At 43.9% G+C, this 25,493-nt stretch overlaps 1 protein-coding gene across 1 annotated transcript; it reads left to right on the forward strand.

Moving 5' to 3' along the window:
• The first annotated feature begins 556 nt into the window (after positions 1 to 556).
• On the forward strand, positions 557 to 25,265 carry lars1b (leucyl-tRNA synthetase 1b). The gene is made up of 32 exons (NM_001165343.1): positions 557 to 654; positions 931 to 1,052; positions 1,158 to 1,245; positions 1,354 to 1,434; positions 1,526 to 1,660; positions 1,775 to 1,936; positions 9,905 to 10,017; positions 10,111 to 10,174; positions 10,761 to 10,828; positions 11,019 to 11,244; positions 11,414 to 11,501; positions 14,776 to 14,852; positions 14,976 to 15,029; positions 15,146 to 15,286; positions 15,487 to 15,564; positions 15,750 to 15,835; positions 16,049 to 16,114; positions 16,270 to 16,352; positions 16,833 to 16,971; positions 17,276 to 17,488; positions 17,949 to 18,006; positions 18,177 to 18,240; positions 18,836 to 19,019; positions 19,143 to 19,233; positions 19,341 to 19,481; positions 19,782 to 19,922; positions 21,730 to 21,840; positions 22,318 to 22,428; positions 22,852 to 22,956; positions 23,704 to 23,799; positions 24,095 to 24,227; positions 24,581 to 25,265. Exons 1-32 carry the CDS (start codon positions 649 to 651, stop codon positions 24,784 to 24,786), a joined length of 3,531 nt encoding a protein of 1,176 aa, NP_001158815.1. The 5' UTR covers positions 557 to 648; the 3' UTR covers positions 24,787 to 25,265.
• The last annotated feature ends 228 nt before the right edge of the window (positions 25,266 to 25,493 follow it).

Below are 25,493 nucleotides of genomic sequence, written 5' to 3' on the forward strand. Positions count from 1 at the left end.
TTAAGCATACGTCTAGTAGTTTTGTTAATTAAGGTTAGCTTCAAGGTTAGGTTTAAAATCTGATTTTAAGAAGACAAGTTGTATAAATAGGCGGGATTTAGCTATTTGTGGATGTGGTAACTAGTGACGACAAAACCAAGGGATAACCACCATTCATCTTTTGTAGGATTTCTCTCTAGTTTTGCAAATCTATTTAAAAATTCAATTTCAAAGTTTCAATAATATTGGAGCCAGGCCAGGGTGGACTCTTCACTCAGTTGATAGGAAAATAAGACCTTGTCTAAAATCGTAACAAAATCATTTCACCACCCTGTTTAAATTATTATTATTATTTATTATTATTATTTTATATATATATATATATATATATATATATATATATATATATATATATATATATGTATGTATGTATGTATGTGTGTGTGAAATATTCTTATTGTGTTTTTGTACTCCAGAGAAAGTAGTCTGTGTCCATATGCTGTATATGAGCCACTATCTTATACTACATTTCCCAGAAGTCTGCATAGGGTGAATTAGCTGTCCCTTGCTGTAGTGTAGATGTCATCAGCCAAGTGCCGAAACTGGTGGCGTGGGTTTTCTTGACAGATTATCAGTTTTTTACCGTTTTCTGTATATTTCTATATCACAATGACGGTACGTCGTGGCTACTTACTCCACTTGTGCATGTATGATGTTTTTCAGGTTTAATGCTAGTCATATTATGCATAACTAGCCAACTACTTTGTTATCTAGCACTTAGCGTTAGCTAACTTGAACTAGCTTGCTAGCTAGCAGGTAACACGTTACTTAGAAAAGACGAAACTAGTCACCGGGAAGAGACCTAAGTCTGGCTATCTAGTTAAGACGCCTATTTGATGTTTAATAATAATAACAAATCTACATTTACATTATACATTACATATATTTTAGGAGCGGAAGGGAACCGCTAAATTGGACTTCCTCAGAAAGATAGAAGAGGACATCCAGCAGAAATGGGAGAAGGAAAGAACGTTTGATTGTGATGCACCCACCACTATTGGGGAAAGCACCAAGTAAGTCTACTGGGACTGTTATTTTATCATCATCAACGCTCTATTTTAGTTTTCATGTCCACTTTTCCCAACCAATTTCTAATGGACCACCCTCTCCTTTTGTAGCAAAAACAAATACTTTGTCACCTTCCCCTACCCTTACATGAATGGAAGGCTGCATCTTGGTCATACTTTCTGCCTTTCGAAGTGCGAGGTAAGATTTATATAGATTTGACTTACATTTAGCAATGTAAGTCTTATGTTCAATATCCTCTGAAAGCTTCATTTTACAATTTGCTGACATCTGTTTTTTTCTTTGTAGTTTGCTGTTGGTTTCCAACGCTTGAAAGGGAAGCAATGCCTATTTCCATTTGGGTTGCATTGTACAGGAATGCCAATCAAAGTGAGTTCATTTTAATCCCTTGCTTGCTGTGTACATCATACATGGTCATGATTTGGGAAATGAAGACATTAAAATGTATTTCAATCCACAGGCCTGTGCAGACAAGCTTAAGAGAGAGATGGAGGTTTACGGCAACCCACCACAGTTTCCTGAGGAGGAGGAGGAAGAAGAGAAGCCCACGTTTGCAGATGAGTTCATCATCAAGGACAAAGCTAAGGGCAAAAAGGTGAACTTTTGATTTAAATTTCAATTGATCCTCTGCGCTACTCATATTCTTGGGGGAAGTTGTTCCCATTCATACCATGTAATCTCATTGTAATCTCTTGTGTGTGATCATCAGAGCAAAGCAGTGGCAAAGGCTGGAGGGTCAAAATTCCAGTGGGACATTATGAAGTCTCTGGGGTTGAGTGACATGGAGATAGTGCCGTTTGCAAACGCGGCACACTGGCTGGAGTACTTCCCACCCATGGCCGTGAAAGACCTGAAGATGATGGGTGTGAAGGTGAGTGATAATGTCTCGAGGCTGCCTGCTTGTTCGACTTAGAGGGAGCGCACACCTCCAACTGTTTCCGAGTATATTACTCGCTAATGTTCAGTCTTTGGATAACAAAGTTGATGAGCTTAGAGCAAGGATTTCTTTCCAGAGAGACATCGGGCCTGTTACATACTTTGTTAAACGGAAACATGGCTCTCTCGTGGTACTCTGTCGGAGTCGGTGAAGCCAGCAGGATTGTCAATACATCGCGCAGAAAGGAATAAATATCTCTCCAGGATACGGAGGGGTATATTTCATGATTAACGACTCATGGTGTAATTCTAGGAACATACAGGTCCTTTTGTTCACTCGACCTAGAATACCTCACAATTAAATATCCACCATATTATCTCCCAAGAGAGTTCCCTGTCATTGCCACGGCCGTTTACATCCCACCTCAAGCCGATACCTCGACGGCCCTTAACCTCTATGGGCTAGGTACCTACTCAACAGCCAGTTGAATCCTGTGGCGCGTTATTCAAATACCTTAGAAATGCTATTACTTCAATTTTTAAAAAATATGACTATTTTACACCATTTTAAAGATAAGACTCTCGTTAATCTAACCACACTGTCCGATTTCAAAAAGGCTTTACAACGAAAGCAAAACATTAGATTATGTCAGCAGAGTACCCAGCCAGAAATAATCAGACACCCATTTTTCAAGCTAGCATATAATGTCACATAACCCTAACCACAGCTAAATGTAGCACTAACCTTTGATGATCTTCATCAGATGACAACCCTAGGACATTATGTTATACAATACATGCATGTTTTGTTCAATCAAGTTCATATTTATATCAAAAACCAGCTTTTTACATTAGCATGTGACTAGCATTCCCACCGAACACTGCCGGTGAATTTACTAAATTACTCACGATAAACGTTCACAAAAAGCAGAACAATTATTTTAAGAATTATAGATACAGAACTCCTCTATGCACTCGCTATGTCCGATTTTAAAATAGCTTTTCGGTGAAAGCACATTTTGCAATATTCTCAGTAGATAGCCCGGCATCACAGGGCTAGCTATTTAGACACCCAGCAAGTTTAGCACTCACCAAAGTCAGATTTACTATAAGAAAAATGTTATTACCTTTGTTGTCTTCGTCAGAATGCACTCCCAGGACTTCTACTTCAATAACAAATGTTGGTTTGGTCCAAAATAATCCATCGTTATATCCAAACAGCGGCGTTTTGTTCGTGCGTTCAAGACACTATCCTAAAGGGTAAATAAGGGTGGCGAGCATGGCGCAATTCGTGACAAAAAAATTCGAAATATTCCATTACCGTACTTCGAAGCATGTCAACCGCTGTTTAAAATCCATTTTTATGCCATTTTTCTCGTAAAAAAGCGATAATATCCCGACCGGGAATCTGCGTTTAGGTAAACAGACAAAGGAAAAGAAAGCATTCGGTCGACGCGGGCACGCGCCTAAGCCCATAGTACTCTGAGTGGCCACTTGCCAAAAGCGATAAAGTGTTTCAGCCAGAGCCTGCCTCGATATCGTTCAGCTTTTTCCCGGGCTCTGAGAGCCTATGGAAGCCGTAGGAAGTGTCACGTTATTGCACAGATCCTGAGTCTTCAATAAAAAGAGCCAAGATGAAACACTACTTCTCAGACAGGCCACTTCCTGCTTGAATTCTTCTCAGTTCTGTTATACTCACAGACACCATTCAAACAGTTTTAGAAACTTTAGGGTGTTTTCTATCCAAAGCCAATAATTATATGCATATTCTAGTTACTGGGCAGGAGTAGTAACCAGATTAAATCGGGTATGTTTTTAATCCGGCTGTGTCAATACTGCCCCCTAGCCATAACAGGTTAAGCAACTTCACTGGACTGACTTTATGTAAACTGGAAACCACATATCCTGAGGCTGCATTTATTGTAGCTGGGGATTTTAACAAAGCAAATCTGAGGACTAGGCTGCCAAAGTTTTATCAACATATTGACTGTACTACTCACGCTGCTAAGACTCTCGACCATTGCTTTTCAAACTTCCGGAACGCTAAGGCCCTCCCCCGTCCTCCTTTCGGCAAATCTGATCACGACTCCATCTTGCTCCTCCCGTCCTATAGGCAGAAACTCAAACGGTGCTTCAAACTATTCAACGCTTGTCTGACCAATCGGAATCCACGCTTCAGGATTGTTTTGATCACGTGAACTGGGATATGTTTCGGGTAGCTTGCGATTATAATCTAGACGCATACACGGATACGGTGAGTTTATAAGGAAGTATATAGGAGATGCAGTACCCACTGACTATTAAAACCTACCCTAACCAGAAACCTTGGATAGATGGTAGCATTTGCGAACCACCGCATTTAACAATGGCAAGGTAACTGGTAATATGGCAGAATATAAACAGTGTAGTTATTCACTCCGCCAGGCAATCAAACAAGCTAAACGTCAGTATAGAGACAAAGTGGAGTCGCAATTCAATGGCTCAGACACGAGACGTATGTGGCAGGGACTACAGACAATCACGGACTACAAAAGGAAAACCAGCCATGTCACGGAGACCGACGTCTTGCTTCCGGACAGACTAAACGCATTCTTTGCGCGCTTTGAGGATAACACAGTGCCACCGACGCGGCCCGCTACCAAGGACTGTGGGCTCTCCTTCTCCATGGCCGACGTCAGTAAACTTATAAACGTGTTAACTCTCGCATGGCTGCCGGCCCAGACGTCATCCCTAGCCACGTCCTCAGAGCATGTGCAGACCAGCTGGTTGGTGTGTTTACGGACAAATTCAATATCTCCCTATCCCAGTCTGTTGTCCCCACATGCTTCAAGATGGCCACCATTGTTCCTGTACCCAGGAAGGCAAAGGTAACTGAACTTAATGACTAACGCTCCGTAGCACTCACTTCTGTCATCATGAAGTGCTTTGAGACTAGTCAAGGATCATATCACCTCTACCTTACTTGCTACCCTAGACCCACTTAAATTTGCTTACCGCCCCAATAGATTCACAGACGATGCAATCGCCATCACACTGCCCTATCCCATCTGGACAAGACGAATACCTATGTAAGAATGCTGTTTGACTATAGCTCAGTATTCAACACCATAGTATCCTCCAAGCTCCTCATTAAGCTCATGGCACTGGGCCGGAACCCCCGCCCTGTGCAACTGGATCCTGGACTTCCTGACGGGCCGCCCTCAGGTGGTGAAGGTAGGAAACATCACCTCCACTCAGCTGATCCTCAAAACTGGGGCCCCACAAGGGTGCGTGCTCCTCCCCCTCTTGTACTCCCTGTTCACCCATGACTGCGTGGCCACGCACGCCCCCAACTCAAACATCAAGTTTGCAGACGACACAACAGTAGGCTTGATTACCAACGATAACGAGAGAGCCTATAGGGAGGAGGTGAGGGCTCTGGGAGTTTGGTGCCTGCAAAACAACCTCTCAGCCAACGTCAACAAAACAAAGGAGATGATCGGGGACTTCAGGAAACAGCAGAGGGAGCACCCCCCTATCTACATCGACGGGACTGCAATGGAGAAGGTGGAAAGCTTCAAGTTCCTTGGCGTACACAACACTGACAAACTGAAATGGACCACCCACACAGACTCTGTGGTGAAGAAGACGCAACAGCCTCTTCAACCTCAGGAGGCTAAAGAAATTTGACTTGTCACCTAAAACCCTCAAACTTTTACAGATGCAAAATTGAAAACGTCATGCCGGGCTGTATCACCTTCTGGTATGGCAACTGCACCGCCTGCAACCGCAAGGCTCTCCAGAGGGTGGTGTGGTCTGCCCAACGTATTACCGGGGGCAAACTACCCGCCCTCCAGGACACTTTCAGCACCCAATGTCACAGGAAGGCCAAAAAGATCATCAAGGACATCAACCACCCGAGCCACTGCCTGTTCATCCCGCTATCATCCAGAAGGCCAGGTCAGTACAGGTGCATCAAAGCTGGGACCGAGAGACTGAAAAACAGCTTCTGTCTCAAGGCCATCAGACTGTTAAACAGCCATCATTAGCACATTAGAGGATGTTGCCTGTAGGCATAGACTTGAAATCTCTGGCCACTTTAAGGAATGGAACACTTTAATATTTACTTATCTGGCATTACTCATCTCATATGTATTTACTGTACTGTGGACTATGTTAGTCAGATTTGTGTATATTGGGTATATGTTGTGTAATTTGTTAGATATTACTGCACTGTCAGAGCTAGAAGCACAAGTTATTGCGGGTGTAGCGAAATGCATCTGCTAATCACGTGTATGTGACCAATACAATTTGATTTAATGACAAGAAACCAGTAAACTGAGCTTGTTTCTTGTATGCAGTACCATGAATCCTGATGTTAAAGGGTAGGTAGCAAAAACGTAACATGGATTTGTATTAGTATATGCATTTAAGTCTGAATTCAATTTATACCTCACTTTTTTATTTTTCGAGTTATTACATAAAACCGATCAGAATGACGATGTCATGCCGGAAAATGTTTTTACGTGGAGTGAGTAAAATGGACGGCCTTGCAAGCCACCCTATTCCCTATACTGTGAACTCTAACAGAAATAACTTAATGTATAACTTCAAATTAAACAATTGTTTGCACTGATTACTACTGGTTTCAATAAAATGTTTAGCCAACTTACAGGCAAATACTTTATGAATTTGTTACAAATCAGCTTGCAAGGTTGCTAGCCAACTTGCCTGCAAACGTTAGCCCTACCAGCCAGTTGAATCAGCCAGTTGCTATCAACACCTAGCTTACAAGATGCATTAAAGTAAACCAAAGTTTGGGAAATGCATAACGCCATCTAACGAGTTATCAAGTAATGTTACCGGTATATGCAGTTGCCTTAGCCAGCCAGTTAAAGTTAGATATTTTTGCCTGTTCACTAGCCTAGCCAGCTAACTAGCCTAGCTAGCCAACCACCGCGGTCAATATAGCTACGTAATAAGCCAGAAATCAACGCCAACTAGTCAAGCAGAGGCAGGATCCCGCAGAACACCCAAAAAAATCCTGCCGATATAAGGTAGAGACTTACCGATTGACAGCTGAGTTAGGAGCGAGGCGCTTCGGAGCAAGAGACCGCTTCACTGGTCGAGGGAGAGTCAGCTAATCCAATAGCGATATAGTGTGGTAAATCCAAGTAGATAGATTCCAGAGGTGATAATCCATAGGAAGGACGGGTCGAACAATTGACCAAACAAATTGGGGGATGAAAAAGAAGTCCAGACAAGGTACTAAAGTTCAATCAGGCAGGAATGATTTGCCAGAGGCAAGCCAGTCGCTGGTGCAGGAGAAGTCAGAGCAACCTAGACTGGAAAAGCCGAGCAGGATCATGCGTCCCCCACGTGTGGGGAATCTGGTTGTTTAAGTCACATTGTGATTGGTGGATTGTAGCTCACCACTACCAACACTCGGTCTGCATGGTTAAAGTTAGCCAGCTCAAGTTAGCTAACGCAGAGTAGATTCTCCATATGATGAGAGTACATTGTGGGTAGTTTAGAAGATATCCTGAAATAAGTTAATAAATATGTAAAATCATAACTGTTTGTAGTTATTGGTCACGATCTGGTTACCTATGTTCCCTTAATTTTATTTAGTAACTAAGCAAATTTCACGTCTCCTGGGCCAAACTTGAACATTGTGGAAATTCTATGCCGCTTCCAGCTCACGCATTTACTGTGTACACTGAGACTGTACCTGCTTTAAGTTAGTTTTAACAGTGGTCAAGTAGGCTACTGTGGCTATTTGATCATAATGTAGGCCTACCAGAGTGGCCTACTGTGAAGAACAATGTAGAAAATGCATCCCATAACAGCTTTAACATCTAAATAGCTGTTCTCATTCAGCCTACTGTAGCACCCAAAGTATGGTGTTCATTGTAGGCCTACATTCCATGAGACTTTTGAAAAAAACACGCATGGCTTGTCTTTCAGACAGAGTGACTGAAAATGGTGTTTGATGCAAGAAACCACTTTCAAAATACAATGCATAATTATTCCCATACCATTATCAGAATCAGAAATTATGCTACATTCTGCCTATTGGCTACTTAGCTTATTGAAGCCTGTCTCAAAATACAACACTGCTCCTTTAAGACAAAAGAAACAGCTCTTTACCTGACTCGCTTATCAAAGATGTTTAGAAATATACACATTTTGGCCTCCCGAGTGGCGCAGCAGTCTATGGCACTGCGTCACTACAGATCCTGGTTCGATACCGGGCAGTGTTGCAGCCGGCTGCGAACGGGAGATCCATGAGGCGACGCAAAATTGGCGCAGCATTGTCTGTGTTAGTGGAGGGTTTGGCCGGCATGTCCTTGTGCCATCGCACTCTAGCGTCTCCTGTGGCGGGCCAAGCGCATGCACGCTGACACGGTCACTAGGTGTACTAGGTGTCTTACCGCCGACACATTGGTGTGGCTGGCTTCCAGGTTAAGTGAGCATTGGGTCAAGAAGCAGTGCGGCTTGGCGGGGTCGTGTTTCAGAGGACGCATGGCACTTCACCTTTGCCTCTCCCGAGTCCGTGCGGGAGCTGCAGGGATGGGACAATTGGATACCACGAAAAAGGGGGTACAAGAATAAAATAAATGCACACATTTTATTCCCTTGTAGGAAGCAATCACTCCCCTATTGCTGACTACAAATGATCTATAACTGGGCTAATACCTCAGTAACTAAATCAAATCAAATGTATTTATATAGCCCTTCTTACATCAGCTGATATATCAAAGTGCTGTACAGAAACCCAGCCTAAAACCTCAAACAGCAAGCAATGCAGGTGTAGAAGCACGGTGGCGAGGAAAAACTCCCTAGAAAGGCCGAAACCTAGAAAGGAACCAGGCTATGAGGGGTGGCCAATCCTCTTCTGGCTGTGCTGGCTGGAGATTATAACAGTACATGGCCAAGATGTTCAAATGTTCATAAATGACCAGCATGGTCAAATAATAGTAATCGCAGTGAACAGGTCAGGGTTCCATAGCCGCAGGCAGAACAGTTGAAACTGGAGCAGCAGCACGGCCAGGTGGACTGGGGACAGTCATCATACCAGGTAGTCCTGAGGCATGGTCCTAGGGCTCAGGTCCTCCGAGAGAAAGACAGAAAGAGAGAAAGAGAGAATTAGAGAGAGCATATTTAAATTCACACAGGACACCGGATAAGACAAGAGAAATACTCCAGATGTAACAGACTGACCCTAGCCCCCCGACACACAAACTACTGCAGCATAAATACTGGAGGCTGAGACGGGTGTCAGGAGACACTGTGGCCCCATCCGATGACACCCCCGGACAGGGCCAAACAGGCAGAATATGAACAAAATGTGCACACGTGACTACATGCAGCTCTCGCTTTGATATCAAAACAAGCGCATCTACTCACGACCGCTCATGCTGTAAACACAGTCCAGTTCAAAGTAAACGGCACAGATCCATATCTGACAATGGTCTATTTGCATCTAGGCCTACTGCAGCTCTGATTGTTTATGCCGCACCGGTCTGTGTAGAGTCCGGGCTGAGTCGTGCGTGTCAATGCAATAGAATCCAACACCGATGCTTTCTTCCTACAACAAAATCTCTTGCATTGTTCATTTTGGTATGTTTCATTGAAAGTGGGTAATACTGCGTTGATTAGATCACAATTGCCGCAGTTAAGGGAAACGTTCATAGTGCTAACAGGGAAAACTAGAACAGTGGTCACCAACCTTTTCTGAGTCAGTGTAAGCCCGAGATCTACCGCTCAGATTATTTTAAAACGTCACTTAAATGTAAGCCTATACAACATTAACCAATTAAAAACAGTACTGTAGCAATGACATCCATGTATGACTATTTGAAAGTTAAATGTGTGTTTCTCAAGTTAAGATTCAGACCTAAATGTACAGATCAACAACCATTACTTCACTTTGAAAGTATTTCAGGTGCTGTCCAGGTTCTTAAGCATAATTATATCACAGGTGGACTGGCGACGCTCCTTCATCACGACCGATGTCAACCCTTTCTACGACTCCTTCGTGAGGTGGCAGTTCATCACCCTGAAAGAGAGGAAGAAAATCAAGTTTGGTAAAAGGTATGTTTAGAACTTGGAAAGGTTTATTATAACCTTGTAATGCGTAAACCTTGTAGCATTATTACATTGATTTACATTCTCAACTTTTTGCAGGTATACCATCTACTCTCCAAAAGATGGACAGCCATGTATGGACCATGACAGGCAGACTGGAGAGGTGAGATTTTCTTGCCGCTACATGACATTTTATTCATCACATGCTTCGGAAACAACAGGTAACAATGAAATGCTTACTTACGGGCCCTTTCCAACAATGCAGAGAGAAAGAAAATGGAGAAATAATAACAATAAATGCACAATGAGTAATGCTAACTTGGCTATATACACGGGGTACCAGTCCCGAGTCGATATGCAGGAGTATGAAGTAATTGAGGTAGATATGTACACATAACTTAGAGTAAAGTGACAGATAATAAACAGTAGCAGCAGTGTATGTGATGAGTCAAAGTTAGTTCAAAAAGTGTCAGTGCAGATCGTCCAGGTAGCTATTTGGTTAATTATTTAATCAACGATTTAGTAGACTTATGGCTAGGGGGTAGATGCTGTTCAGGGTCATGTTGGTTCTAGACTTGCTGTAGCAGAGGGAACAGGTTATGACTTGGGTCGCTGGAGTTTGACAATTTTTAGGGCCTTCCACTGACACTGCATAGTATAGATATCCTGGATGGCAGGAACATAATCTCAATGAGGGTTGTCCCTCTGTTGTGTAGCTGCAGCTCTATAATAAAGTTTTTACATTCTAGGGAGTTGGACCACAGGAGTATACCCTCATCAAGATGAAGGTTGTAGAGCCCTACCCTGCAAAACTAAGGTACTGTATGTAGCAGACTAGACAGTCTATTTTTAGCATAACCTACATTGTCATTGATATGATATACAATCAACTTTGTCATATTTTAGACCTAGCAGTTTGGCCTGATAGCAGGTAACATTTGTTGCTACTTGGGGTAAGACTACCATCCACCTTCTGCAAATACTCTTCTGAAAACTGTTACCCTCAGTGGCCTTAAAGGCAAGAACATCTTCTTGGTGGCAGCTACTCTCAGACCAGAGACCATGTTTGGCCAGACTAACTGCTGGGTCCATCCTGACATCAAGTACATAGCCTTTGAGATGGCCTGTGGAGACGTGTTCATTAGCACGAGGAGGTCAGCTAGGAACATGTCTTACCAAGGCTTCACCAAGGAGAACGGCAAGGTTACAGTGATCATGGATGTTCTGGGAAAGGTGTGCACATTTTAAATTACATCCTTATGTTTAAGTGTCTTCACACATGCAATAATGTACGTTAAATAGCTTGAGTTCCCTCTGACACACACGCACGCACAATGCACACCTTATGAGTTTGACCATACGCACTCACATAGTGGTAAATGTCTTTTTACCTTCTCTGTAGGATATTCTTGGATGTGCTCTTAGTGCCCCGCTGACGTCTTACCGGACCATCTATGCCCTGCCCATGCTTACCATCAAGGAGGACAAAGGTGTTGAGAATGCTCCAAATACTGCTTTTTAACTGCATCCATCCTGTCTCTGCTAGAGCACATTGAGACGGCTTGAGGCAGTCCTCCTTTTGAAGAGCTAGAGTGAAGGAGACATAAGTCATTGTAGAGCACAGTGAACATTGCTGAAATGGACAACAAAGATTACAGATTTTTATTAGGGGGTAGAGCAGCTTTAGTATTACAGATAGATTGTGGCTTCCATCAATGTAACTGCCTGCATCATTTCCAATCCCCCCATATTTTATTGGTAAATATATATTTTTTATGTGTCTTTATTATATTCCCTCAACACTACCACCCCTACCCTAATTGAAGTAAACTAATGGAGAACACTTAACCTTCTAAGTGCATTTGGAAAGTATTCAGACCCCATGACTTTTTCCAAATTTTGTTATGTTACAGCCTTATTCTAAAATGGATTAAATTGTCCCCCCCCCCTCAATCTACACACAATACCTTATAACAACAAAGCAAAAAGAGGTTTAGACGTTTTTGCTCATTCATAAAAAAATGAATCCTATCACATTTACGTAAGTATTCAGACCCTTTACTCAGTACTTTATAATCATATCATATGTTATTGGTCACATACACATGTTTAGCAGATGTTTAGCAGATGTGGGAGAAGGTCAATGCTTTTTTTCTATCTCCGACAGTGCAGTAATATCTAACAATTTCACAACATACACACAAATCTAAGTAAAGGAATGGAATTTAGAATATAATGGAATTAAGAATATATATGGATGAGCAATGTCAGAGCGGCATAGACTAAGATACAGTAGATAGTATAGAATACAGTATATACATATGAGATGAATAATGCAATATATGTTAACATTATTAAAGTGACTAGTGTTCCATTTTATTAAAGTGGCCAGTGATTTCAAGTCTATGTATGTAGGCAGCAGCGTCTATGTGCTAGTGATGGCTATTTAAGTCTGATGGTCTTGAGATAGAAGCTGTTTTTCACTCTCTCGGTCCCAGCATTGATGCACCTGTACTGACCTTGCCTTCTGGATGATATTGGGGTGAACAGGCAGTGGCTCAGGTGATTATTGTCCTTGATGATCTTTTTGGCCTTCCTGTGACATTGGGTGCTGAAGGTGTCCTGGAGGGCAGGTAGTTTGCACCTTTGGCAGCGAGTCTTCTTGGGTATGACGCTACAAGCTTGGCACACCTGTATTTGGGGAGTTTCTCCCATTCTTCTCTGCAGGTCCTCTCAAGCTCTGTCAAGTTGGATGAGGAGCGTCGCTGCACAGCTATTTTCAGATCTCCGGAGATCAGGTTCAAGTTCAGACTCTGGCTGGGCCACTCAGACATTGAGAGACTTGTCCTGAAGTCAATCTGGTGTTGTCTTGGCTGTGTGCTTAGGGTTGTTGTCCATTTGGAAGGTGAACCTTTGCTCAAATCTGAGGACCTGAGTGCTCTGGAGCAGGTTTTCATCAAGGATTTATTCTATACTTTGCTCCGTTCATCTTTCCTTCGATCCTGACTAGTTTCCCAGTCCCTGCCACTGAAATACATCCCCATAGCATGATGCTGCCACCACCATGCTTCACCGTAGGGATGGTGCCAGGTTTCCTCCAGACGTGACGCTTAACTTTCAGGCCAAAGAGTTCAATCTTGGTTTCATCAGACCAGAGAATCTTATTTCTCATGGCCTGAGAGCACTTTAAGCGGGCTGTCATGTGCATTTTACTGAGGAGTGGCTTCCGTCTGGTCACTCTACCATAAATGCCTGATTGGTGGAGTGCTGCAGCGATGGTTGTCCTTCTGGAAGGTTCTCCCATCTCCACAGAGGAGCTCTGGGTTCTTGGTCACCTCCCTGACCAAGGCCCTTCTCCCCCAATTGCTCCGTTTGGTCGGGCGGCCAGCTCTAGGAAGAGTCTTGGAGGTTCTAAACTTCTTCCATTTAAGAATGATGGAAGCCACTGTGTTCTTGGGGGACCTTCAATGCTGCAGACATTTTTTTGGGACCCTTCCCCAGATTTGTGCCTCGACACAATCCTGTCTCGGAGCTCTACTGACAATTCCTTCGACCTCATGGCTTCGTTTTTGCTCTGGCATGCACTGTCAACTGTGGGAACTTGTATAGACAGGTCTGTACCTTCCCAAATCATGACCAATCAATTGAATTTACCACAGGTGGACTACAAGTTGTAGAAACATCTCAAGGATGATCAATGGAAACAACATGCGCCTGAGCTCAATTTAGTCTCTTAGCAAAGAGTTTGAATACTTGTGTAACTGTTTTATTTTTAATACATTTGCAAAAAGATTCTCAACCTTTTTTCGAGTTGTCATTATGGGTATTGTGTGTAGATTGATGAGGGGAATTTTTTGTTGTTGATCCATTTTAGAATAAGGCTGTAACGTAACCAAATGTGGAAAAAGTCAAGGGGTCTGAATACTTTCCGAATGCACAGTAGTATACATTTTACAGACTGTATATTTTACAATAGGTATCTTTTGTTTTTAGTCCCATTATTCAGCTCCCCTCAACCCCCTCCCATCAATCTCTGAACACCATCCATTTTATTTTAAATTTTTTTTACTCTGCTGTGATGTTTCACACAAGTTCTGAACCTTTCTATTCTCATTGTTTCTACAGATTGTAAATTAAAGAAACATTTTTGCTACGAGTATTATATTATTGCTCGATTGACTAGGACTTTTAAAGTCACCCAACAGTGCGATTTTCAGCGTTGGCTCCTGGTAATGTTGCAATTTTTCAGCCATTCCTGAACCTGCGACCAGTACCAAAACGTTGCTAGAATTTTGGTAAATTGAAAAATGCTAAATTTTGAATCCGGTGTCGTTTTGTGTATCAGTTCATCGCTATATGCCACAGCGGTGACATTTTTTGTCCTTTTAAACTGGTATACTATTTTTGTTTATCAAACATTTCGTTAACCAATTTTGGTCTTGAATGCAGGGCCGACTTACAAGTTGTGACTTACTGATGTACACCTGAGGGGATGCTGCACTATGAGTCATTACAATTAATAATTTTGGTCCGCTTTGCTCCATGCGTTTACATCTGCATCAAAATGGTGTGGCTAAATTGAAATATCAGAATGCAGATATCTATGGCTTTGTTCGCTCTAATGCGCATCATGTGTTTGATAGAAAAGGCAAAGACTTTCTCAGAGGACACAGTAGGGGCATTTCTTGTGTTTTGTAGATGTTGGTTTTGTTTGTCATGTGACTTTGGTCCACTTGTTTTGTGACCCCCCCCCCCCCCCCCCAGGCACTGGAATTGTCACCAGCGTACCGTCCGACGCACCTGATGACATCGCTGCCCTCAGGGATATCAAAAAGAAACAGGTGACACTAACTGTACAAAACTGTGCTCGTTTGTGGCTACTGGTCTATTTTAGTTAACCTATGCATTGCAAAATGTGTTTTGGTTATTGACGTAATTGGAGATCACTTGGATTCCTCTTATAGGCCCTGAGAGAGAAATATGGTATCGAAGACAAGATGGTCCTACCTTTTGAGCCGGTAAGCTTAAGTCACACTGACACCCTCGCCTTGCCTCTCACGTCCTTTATCTGGTCCTAAATGATCAGACAGTGCAGTGTGTGTGCCTAATATTCACTGCTGCTCTACTCCTCCAGGTGCCCATCATTGAGATCCCTGGCTATGGGAACCTGTCTGCTCCTCTGGTGTGTGACGAGTTGAAGATCCAGAGCCAGAATGACCGTGAGAAGCTGGCAGAGGCCAAGGAGAAGGTTTACCTCAAGGGCTTCTATGAAGGGGTGAGTCCTAAATGGCTACACAGAACATCTCGACTATGCATACGTGTAATACAATGCAGCTTTATTTATCCCCGTAGAACAGTTCAGGATATTGGGGGCTATAGATGTGCATCAGAGGTATACAACAACATACAATAGTATATGAAAAATCAACATCCACATATTCTCTGATTTTCTAATGAATGGTCTTCTTTTCTCAGATCATGCTGGTTGAAGGCTACAAGGGCCAAAAGGTGCAGGATGTCAAGAAACCCATCCAGAAGATGATGGTGGAGAAGGTACCCTGGTTGAAATCAATTATTTGACACCAATCTATTTATTGCGTTTCTGTTTATTCTCTGCAACTATGTTTACAATGTGGTGCTGTATGCTACTGTTGGTTCTTTCTCTGACCTGTATGATGTGTTTGATACGGTTCTTTGTCTCTCTGTTTTCTAACTGGGATCTCTACCAATGTTCCCAGGGCCAAGCTTTAATCTACATGGAGCCAGAGAAGCAGGTGATGTCACGCTCTTCAGATGAGTGTGTGGTGGCACTATGTGACCAGTGGTGAGTACGGGAGCCTGAAAATACTCCCTGATTTATGGTAGTTTTTCTGTATTTTGTGTCTTCACTGATAACAATGGTGAAACGGAGCGATATTCAGTGTGGATCCAAGGCTACCTGACAGTATAGACAAGTATCTAAGGTAATTATTAGGGGAAACTCTAAACTGAACATTTCTGAGCTAAATTCCTAAAGTATGTGGTGTCTGTCTGACAGGTATCTGGATTATGGAGACAATGAGTGGAAACAGCAGGCCATGGAATGCCTGAAGCCACTGGAGACGTGAGTCATTCCGCTGTTCTGTTGCTCGACTATACCACTGCTAACAAGCTCCTTGTCAAAGGAATGTGTCAGTGTGTTGACGGTTTTGTTGGCTGTGTGTCTGGTCAAAACGGATATGTTCAAACTGTGCTTCCTGTGTATGTTTGGCTCTTTAGGTTCTGTGACGAGACGAGGAAGAACTTTGAGGCCACTCTGGACTGGCTCCAGGAGCACGCCTGCTCTCGTACCTACGGACTAGGTGAGGAGGGTGACCGGTTGGGTGGGGGAGGGTGACCGGTTGGGTGGGGGAGGGTGACCGGTTGGGTGGAGAACCAGGAGGTTTTACTGACCATGTGATCTTACAACTCTGGGCCTAGTTGTAGCTGTAAAATACAGTCTGTAACTAGACCCCATAGAGAGTCACATTGTCAGAAAACATTCTGGGACCTCTCACGTCCAGAGCATCTTTTGAGACCATCAGTAACCATTCAGAGCCTTTTTGGAATTTGCATGGACTTAAGATGGAGACAAAATACCCACAATAAGGAAGCATTTTTTTAGTAAGTCATGTGCCAAACTGCAGGAAGGACACATTTCGCATGCTTAATGATCAGTTATCCATTTCATTGGTGGACCCAGCATGTTAAGCCATAGTAATGATATAAGCATATCCCTTACCGTTCACATTAGGTGTTTGATTGTTGTTGGGTTTTTTTGTACGGTGTGCTTGTTGCCATAGGTACAAGGTTGCCATGGGACCAGCAGTGGCTGATCGAGTCCTTATCTGACTCCACCATTTACATGGCCTACTACACCGTGGCTCACTTCCTCCAGGGGGGAGTGCTCAACGGACAGGGACCCTCGCCTCTAGGAATCAAGTATGCGCCACTCGACTCTCACACGGTTGTCTTATTTAGCGGTGATGGGCATCTGTAGATGCAGACGGAAGACATTGCAGCACGTTCCGATGTCCTTTTAAACATATTGCAATGGAGAAAGTTTGTATTGTAGTAGTTGGAGATGTATATGATCATCATGTATTGTTTTGCACATGTATACCTTTTCGAGGAAGAGGATAAATGCGCTGTGCCAGAATTGTAAATCCCTATTTGGTTATGGATACAGTACTATTGGAGCCACTAGATAATCTGAGTCTGTGCCTGCACTCTGTCTCTCTGTAAGGCCAGAGCAGATGACCAGGGAGGTGTGGGACTTCATCTTCTTCAAGAGCTCTCCCTTCCCCAAGACAGACATCCCCAAGGAGCACCTGCAGAGGCTGAGGAGGGAGTTTGAGTACTGGTACCCCGTGGATGCCCGTGTGTCTGGGAAGGACCTCGTGCCCAACCACCTGTCCTACTACTTGTACAACCATGTGGCCATGTGGCCCAATGACAGGTGAGACGTACCACCTTCCTGTCTCTGCCCGCCTGCCTGCCTGCCTCTGGTGCTAGGGCTGCTGCAGGGGTACAAGTCCAGTATTCCTCCTAATTAATATAATAGTTTAGATTTAAACGTTTACATGCTTTGCTAGAAGAACGTGGCCTTAAGTAGAGGAATTTGAAGTTTGAAATGAAACGAGACAATGGTAGCCACAACCATTCAAAAAAAGTAGTTTTAAGGGTAATATAAAAAAAGTAACTGGTGCACATTGTTATAAACTTATTGTTATCGAGATAATTCAGTACATTTATCGTGATATGGATTCTTGTCCATATCGCCCAGCTTTAAGCCTAATGGCAATTCACTGCAGGGTCTAATCAGTTATGGGTTTGACGCCTTGCAGATTGTATGGAATGTAAGACAATCCCTCCAGAGAGTCCCATGATTTTCAAGGAGCTTATCTTTGTGTACACAGCGGAAAATGGCCGCAGGCAGTCCGAGCCAATGGTCACCTGTTATTGAACTCTGAAAAGGTGCGTTTTTTCCATCTCAAATAGATTTTGTTAACTGCAATGAACTCCTTTTTCTGTCTCCTGCTCTGGCATAATGGGAGCGGTGTGTTTGTCTGAAGACGTCAGTGTCTTACACACAAAGCCTGTGTTTGTGTGTGATCCTCCTAACGATCTGTGTTTGTATTCATCAGATGTCTAAATCCACGGGCAATTTCCTCACTCTGAGTGAAGCCATCGCCAAGTTCTCTGCTGACGGTAAGCATTCCAGCCTCTTAAAACAATGCTTCCTAATTACTAAGAAGATTTATGAGAGGAGCAGTCATTTATTTCCGGAAGTCGTTAGCATAATCGATTAGTTATTCTTTGCTTCTCGATGTTTCCTTCTGTTTCTCCTCTGATGGAAGGGTGGCTTGATTTATTTGGGGAACAGAAGAGGAAGGGGGGAGCAGAGCAGTGGGATAGCTTCTCCTGCCTTCCTTTTGATCTCCTCTTCCTACTTGGAGAGTAGAAATCAATACCATCTGTCCCAGAGTGGTGATGGGAGATGAATCATTTTGAGATGATGCCATGCCTGACGCTGAGTGCTTCGTTCTGGTTATTTATGTAGAAGTTTGACTGCCTAAATACACTGTGCTCTTCACATACTTTTGTAGAAGACAGGAGAGGATGGAGGGGATTTGTTTTGAAGCTCTGATTTGTTATTATGCATAATTTTACAAATTGATCAAACTCAGCTTTTAGAGTGTTTTAAGTGCTTGTTTCTAGCAGTGCCGCTGTAATAGTGTGTTTGTGTTTAACACTCACAGGAACGTGCACAGTCTTACCATGTTGTGTGTGTGCCTTTGCCCAGGGATGCGCATGGCCCTGGCGGACGCGGGAGACACAGTGGAAGACGCTAACTTTGTGGAGGCCATGGCCGACGCTGGCATCCTGCGCCTCTACACCTGGGTGGAGTGGGTCAAGGAGATGATAGCCAATCAGAACAACCTGAGGACCGGGCCAGCCGACACCTTCAACGACCGTGTGTTCGGCAGGTACAGTCCAATGAGACACAAATTAGTGTGGCTTCGTCATCCAAACTCCAACTAATCTCTAGCAAGGATAAATATCTGACCTTAGCATAGTTCTAAGGCTTGACCTATTTCCCCCCTGTTCAGTGACATGAATGCAGGCATCATCAAGACCGAGCAGCACTATCAGAGGATGATGTACAAGGAGGCGTTGAAGAGCGGCTTCTTTGAGTTCCAGGTAACAAGCTGACTGACGTCTGTCAGCGTTTGGGCTGTGTGCAGCGTTCCCAATCACCAGTGATGAGACCCTAAACTGTGTGTGTGTGTGTGTGTGTGTCCTGGCAGGCGGCCAAGGATAAGTACAGGGAGCTGGCCATCGAGGGGATGCACCGGGACCTGGTGTTCCAGTTCATTGAGAAGCAGACCCTGCTGCTGGCCCCCATCTGCCCACACCTCTGTGAACACACCTGGGGTCTCATGGGCAAGGTAAGGGGGACAGGGCTCACAATATGACAACCTCTAAAAGGCCGTACATCCATATCAGAACCTTGTTGGGATGAAAGGCTATACTTTGTTTCCGGATAACAACACATTTTTAATAGGTTACGCATGTACGTACTGTAACTATTTTCTATACAGTTTCCCTTTTCGCAGTCCAGTTACTTTTGGCTTTAAAAAAAGGATGTAGGATCAGCTTTCCCTACTGAAGTTGGAACCGCAACCCCCTCCCCCCAAAAAAGGTTGTGGTCATAAATATTGCCATAATACCCCCTCCTCTCTTCCCAGACTGGCTCTCTGATGAAAGCATTGTGGCCAGTGGCAGGTCCAGTAGACGAGGTGCTGATGCGCTCTTCTCAGTACGTCATGGAGACAGCCCATGACCTAAGAATACGCCTCAAGGCCTACCTGGCACCCCCCAAGAGCAAGGTAAGACCTATAGCTACCTGGCACCCCACTAAGAGCAAGGTAAGACCTATACCTACCTGGTACCCCACTAAGAGCAAGGTAAGACCTATAGCTACCTGGCACCCCACTAAGAGCAAGGTAAGACCTATAGCTACCTGGCACCCCACTAAGAGCAAGGTAAGACCCATAGCTACCTGGCACCCCACTAAGAGCAAGGTAAGACCTATAGCTACCTGGTACCCCACTAAGAGCAAGGTAAGACCTATAGCTACCTGGCACCCCACTAAGAGCAAGGTAAGACCTATAGCTACCTGGCACCCCACTAAGAGCAAGGTAAGACCTATAGCTACCTGGCACCCCACTAAGAGCAAGGTAAGACCTATAGCTACCTGGCACCCCACTAAGAGCAAGGTAAGACCTATAGCTACCTGGCACCCCACTAAGAGCAAGGTCACATTAACGCTCTGCCAAGGTGCAGAGAGATCTGGGCACACAGCCAACAGGGAACTAGCCATTTTATTGCAATGACAATACATTTGTACTAGTACCACAGTTATAGCGTGAGTGAATATTAATGTGTGCTTTATGGAGCTGAACTAAGTTTTGAAATGCACCTTTGTGGTTCATGTTTGATGAATAGCCTAATTGTTAAATGAGACACAATGGTCCTGCAGCATCTTCTCCTTTTCACAGAGCACATTGAGCCAGAAAACAAGTCGCTTCATTAAACCATGACAATACCAGCCTTGGCTACAGGCAAATCCCACTAAGTTGTGCAGCCTTTCCCCAATAGTGACATGTTAGATCTCGTTGTTTAGTAATGTTCTCACAGCACTGCGGAGACCAATGAGCTCTCACTCTCAAATGGATACAGTCCTAGACAGATGTTAAAATGTCAGGCTCCATCGTCAGGTTCTTGTGTAGTAGCCCATTTTAGTGACATGCGTGTATGTGCGAAGCGCTATATAGTCATAGCTATTATCATGTATGTTTTTTTTCCAATCTTGTCTACATTTTGACATTCCATTAGTAAGTGCCTGGAGGCAGCAAGGAGCACAGATATCCTATAATTCATATATGGTTCTAGCTATATGTAATTCTTTGGCAAAGGACTATATTATTAACAACGTGAAGCTCTCTCTTTCATACATTTTATTCGAGTTGTCCTTTTTATAATTATATATATTTTTTTACAACATTTTAATTTGTATACTCCATCGGAAATTACCCATACGTTTCAATCGCGCTATGTAGCCGAACTTCCGCGATACGGATTGAATCGTGCCCTTAGTGACCATCAGTGAGAACAGCTCTACTTCAGAGACATTCAGAGACCATTAGACTAGCTGTAGCATCCTGCCATGGGGACTAGACATATTTAATGTGTGGCTCACACACACCCTCCACTACTCATCTAAGAGGGGGGGGGCAACGAACGTGAAGGCAGTGTCTAGCATGGTGACTGGAAGAGACGACAGCTGTCATGTAAAATTAGTTCACGGATGCCCAGCTTCACTTGGCACAGAGTCTAGTTCACACAGTAGCTTTTAGAGCGGGATAATGACTACTGCCCATAGGTTTCAGCAGAGGGTGATCTTGTATAACGGAGTAGAGAGTAGGCTTGGCAACTAGAGTGACTTTTCTCAGTCATGTCATGTTAACCCAGGCGGTGTGATAATGGATGTCAGGCTGGATCAGGACTGCCTGCTCTGATGCGCATCGCTGCCAGGGTAATGCTACTGCTGCTGTTTAATAAGACTGGAACAGTACTAGCAGACTGACTGAGCTCTCCGTTTTCCGTCTCTGTCTGTGTCCCTCCCCTCAACAGAAGGGTGACGTGAAGCCCACGGCCAAGCCCTCTCACTGCACCATCTACGTGGCCAAGACGTACCCCTCCTGGCAGCACAGCGCCCTCTCGCTCCTGGGAAAACACTACAAGGCAAGTACCAACCCCGAGGAATCTGCCTGATGGGGAATCATACAAGGCAGACCGAGGGAATCTGGGGGAAAGAGTCCACTATGAACCTGACTCAACTAGGTTTTTAACCCAAGTCCCAAAGGACACCCTATTCCCTATGTAGTGCACTACTTTTTACCAGGGCTCATAGGCTGGGTCCTATAGTTTTCTGGTGAAAAGTAGTGCACTATATAGGGAATAGGGTGCCATTTGAGACGCATCCTAAGTCTGTTTAGAAATAGATAGTTATAAAATGTGTTCAAGCTGTTCCCTCCTGTTGTTTTGGGGTGGAGTTGCTACAGAATGGTGAGACCCTACTGTGAGCTGTGATCTGCCCAGAGGCAGAAAATGTCATTCTGCTGACAACCTAGAATCCCCGTGATGATAGACTCTGACACTCTCCCCCCCCCCCCCCCCCCCCGTATGTGTGTGTGTGTTCTTCCCTGTATGTGTGTTCAGAGCAACAAGGGCGCTCTGCCTGATAACAAGGTCATTGCCATGGAGCTTGGCGCCCTGCCGGAGCTCAAAAAGTACATGAAGAGAATGATGCCATTCGTGGCCATGATCAAGGTGAGGCTGAGGACAGGAGGGTTGGCCCTTTTCCGCTCCCCCAGGGCCCTGATCTGTGGGGTGGAGGGGGGGTCTCACTATAACACAGTTCTCGGCTGACCTCTGCCAGGCTCTGCATTCTCACAAGGAGACTAATAAAAATAAACATCTCTATGTACAGTTATTAAGCACATTGAGGACAAGGTTTCCTTCATTAAATCAATTGTATTCATACAGGGGCAGCACAACAGTGATTTGCTAGCCTTACTCAGTGGTTCCGAGCTCAGCATGGTGTATTGCTAGAGGTATGGCTGTGCCAAAGTGATCAAACAAAGTCTTCCAAGCCAGATTGCCTTTGTTGACTGTAAAACCGTGCTGTATGTCAAATAAATGGATGTGAACATGAGGGCTTTAAGGCTAACTGCTGTGTGTTGTGTTCCTCAGGAAAACCTGGAGAAGAATGGCGCCAGGGTTCTGGACCTGGAACTGGAGTTTGACGAGCGAGCCGTGCTGCTGGAGAACCTAGTTTATCTGACTAACTCTTTGGAGGTACACCAAACACTCTTCCCTCACTTTCTCCCAGCACTGCACGTTTCATGGAATATGTTGTGGAGGACAGGCCCTACAACCTGATGTTTGTTCTCTAACTCTTAGCCCCATGGTAATCACCGAAACAAGTGTATACATCCATCAAGCCGTTGTTGTTAAACACCCCTCGTTCCTGTTGACTTCTCTTTTAGTTTGCCTGTTCATTGATCCCTCACCTCGAGGGTGGAATGCAGCTATTTTGTATCTGCTTAAGAGCACTACTGTCCATACAGCCCTATGCGTTTGATCAATCTAACCTATTTCCCACCTCATTCATTATCCAAGCTAATTCCCCACTAGGGAAGTGTACTTTATTAATACTGTATTGACCAGAGTGATTCAGCCAGCCCCCTTTATTTAGAGGCATCTATTGGCACACAAAGATCTAGTTTTTAATCCCCTCTGTAGCCAGTCTCAATTATACTGAAACGACAACAGTTGCCTTGAATGTGCAATCAGGTGAACTTTGCTGCAGCGCCAATCGCATCAGGATTTCAGGCTAATGCCAACGCTCTTTTATTTGCATTCCCCCCCTGTTCACCACAGTACGAATTCAAAATGCTCCAAACACACTCTGCATGTCACACTGGCCCTGTCAAATATTAAACTACTGTGCTAATCGTTTCTCCCTCAATCTTTCTCATTCTCTCTCTCTCTCTCTCTCTCTCGCTTTCTCATTCTCTCTCGCTCTCCTCTTTTCATCCCCAGCTTGATCAGATAGATGTGGTATTCACATCAGAGGCAGATGACAAAATAAAGGAGGACTGTTGCCCAGGGAAACCGTTCAGTGTCTTCAGATCCGAAGTAAATCCTAACACTATTTCTGCTTGATCAGCCCTCCACACATATTTTTGCATCGTTATAGTTGCATCAACAGAGTTTTGAGAGACATCTTTTTATTTTTAGACCATTCATCATTTTTTTTCTTAAACCACAATGTGCACTTAAACATTTTTGAAAGCCATGGTAAATAATTCCTTGACACTAAAACATATTATTTATGACAACATGCATATGTATGTCTGCATAATGATTTAAACACTTGATGAATGATGCATTTAGTTCAGACCAGTGAGCTTGTGTGTTTTGTGTCACCTAGCCCGGTGTGGCAGTATCCCTGCTCAACCCCCAACCATCCAACGGTCTTTTCACCACCACTATTGACATCCGACAGGGCGACAGCAGAGACAACATCATCCGCAGACTATCCAAAGTCAACAGATTCATTAAAGGTGTGTTATTAAACCCCTAAAGACCTTGCGACTTCACTGCTTTCCTATTGACACCGTGTAATTGAACCATATTTTCTCATGGTTTGTTAATAGCCTGCCCTGGGCTATTGCTGTTTCCTTGAGTTCACTTTTAAAGTTAGTTTTACTGAGGGAGTATACATTGTTCTTTTAGATGTACTAATTGTTTAAGTCTAGTAGTAATTAGATGAGTACCCTGCTCTTAGTTTCCGTACAGTAACTTCTGATCATACAATTAGCAGAATGTTGTTATTTTAGGTTGCTGTTTAACGTGTCCCTTTATGTCCTGTAGACCTGAAGTGAAGCATTTACATTGTCTTCCTGTCCCCTTGCAGACCTGTCCAAAGTGAAGCTGATGCGCTTTGAGGACCCTGTCCTGGGGCCTCGCCGGGTGCCCATCCTGGGGAGGGAGGAGCAGGGCAAGCTGACTATCTCTGACAAGTCGTCCTTCAGCATCAGCCTGGCTGACAGGAAGGTCCTCATGACAGACAATGGCCTCAGCATAGACATAGGAGACACCCTGGTGTACCTGGTACAATAGAGCACAGGTCTTGGGTCTGTTTCAATACTTTTACAATGCTTCCATCCTTGAGGAAGTCACTGTGTCTTACAAGGGCTAATCTAGTCTCATAGATATCAGTAATTACCTCAAGGAAGGTAGGAAGGATGCATGTTAAAACCATTTGGACAGGGCCCTGCTCTCTGTGTAGGGGTGTGGGACTGAACAGCAGGAGGCTGTAACAGAATAAGACAGCATTTTTCTGCTGTAGACGTTACTATGTGCTCTGTGACATACACAGCTCTGTGGAGTATAGCCAGGAAGTAGTCTTGCCTTTACCTTTTCTATTCAAGTGGTTAAAAAATAGAATGTGTACTCGTGTCTTGTCCTCTCATCATATATGAAATGCAATTATGTTGTTTCAGCGATTCAGTGTCTGTCATGATGTTTTAAGGAATGGACGAACGATTAATTGTACAAGGTGACGTGAATTTTCCTAAATGAAATAAATCTTTAACGTATTTGTGTGGTGCATTTCTTTATTTTCATCCATGTTGGGATATATGTCCCATATTATGGTCACATTGAGCTCCCTCTGCAGTGGTCCTCTAGGTCAGGGTTTCTCAAACTTGGTCCTGCCCCTATTCCCCCAGGTGCACGTTTTTGTTTTTGCCCTAGCACTACACGGCTGATTCAAATATCCAATTCCAAAAACCACAAAGTGCAACGAGTTTGGGAAACCCTGCTCT

This window comes from Salmo salar, chromosome 13, assembly GCF_965601325.2.
Source record: "Salmo salar chromosome 13, fSalSal1, whole genome shotgun sequence".
NCBI classification, from domain to species: domain Eukaryota; kingdom Metazoa; phylum Chordata; class Actinopteri; order Salmoniformes; family Salmonidae; genus Salmo; species Salmo salar.

Coding starts and splice junctions, on each gene's coding strand:
- lars1b (NM_001165343.1), top strand. Junction 15,030..15,145: donor TGGTCCTACCTTTTGAGCCG/GTAAGCTTAAGT, acceptor CTACTCCTCCAG/GTGCCCATCATTGAGATCCC. Junction 15,287..15,486: donor TCAAGGGCTTCTATGAAGGG/GTGAGTCCTAAA, acceptor TTCTTTTCTCAG/ATCATGCTGGTTGAAGGCTA.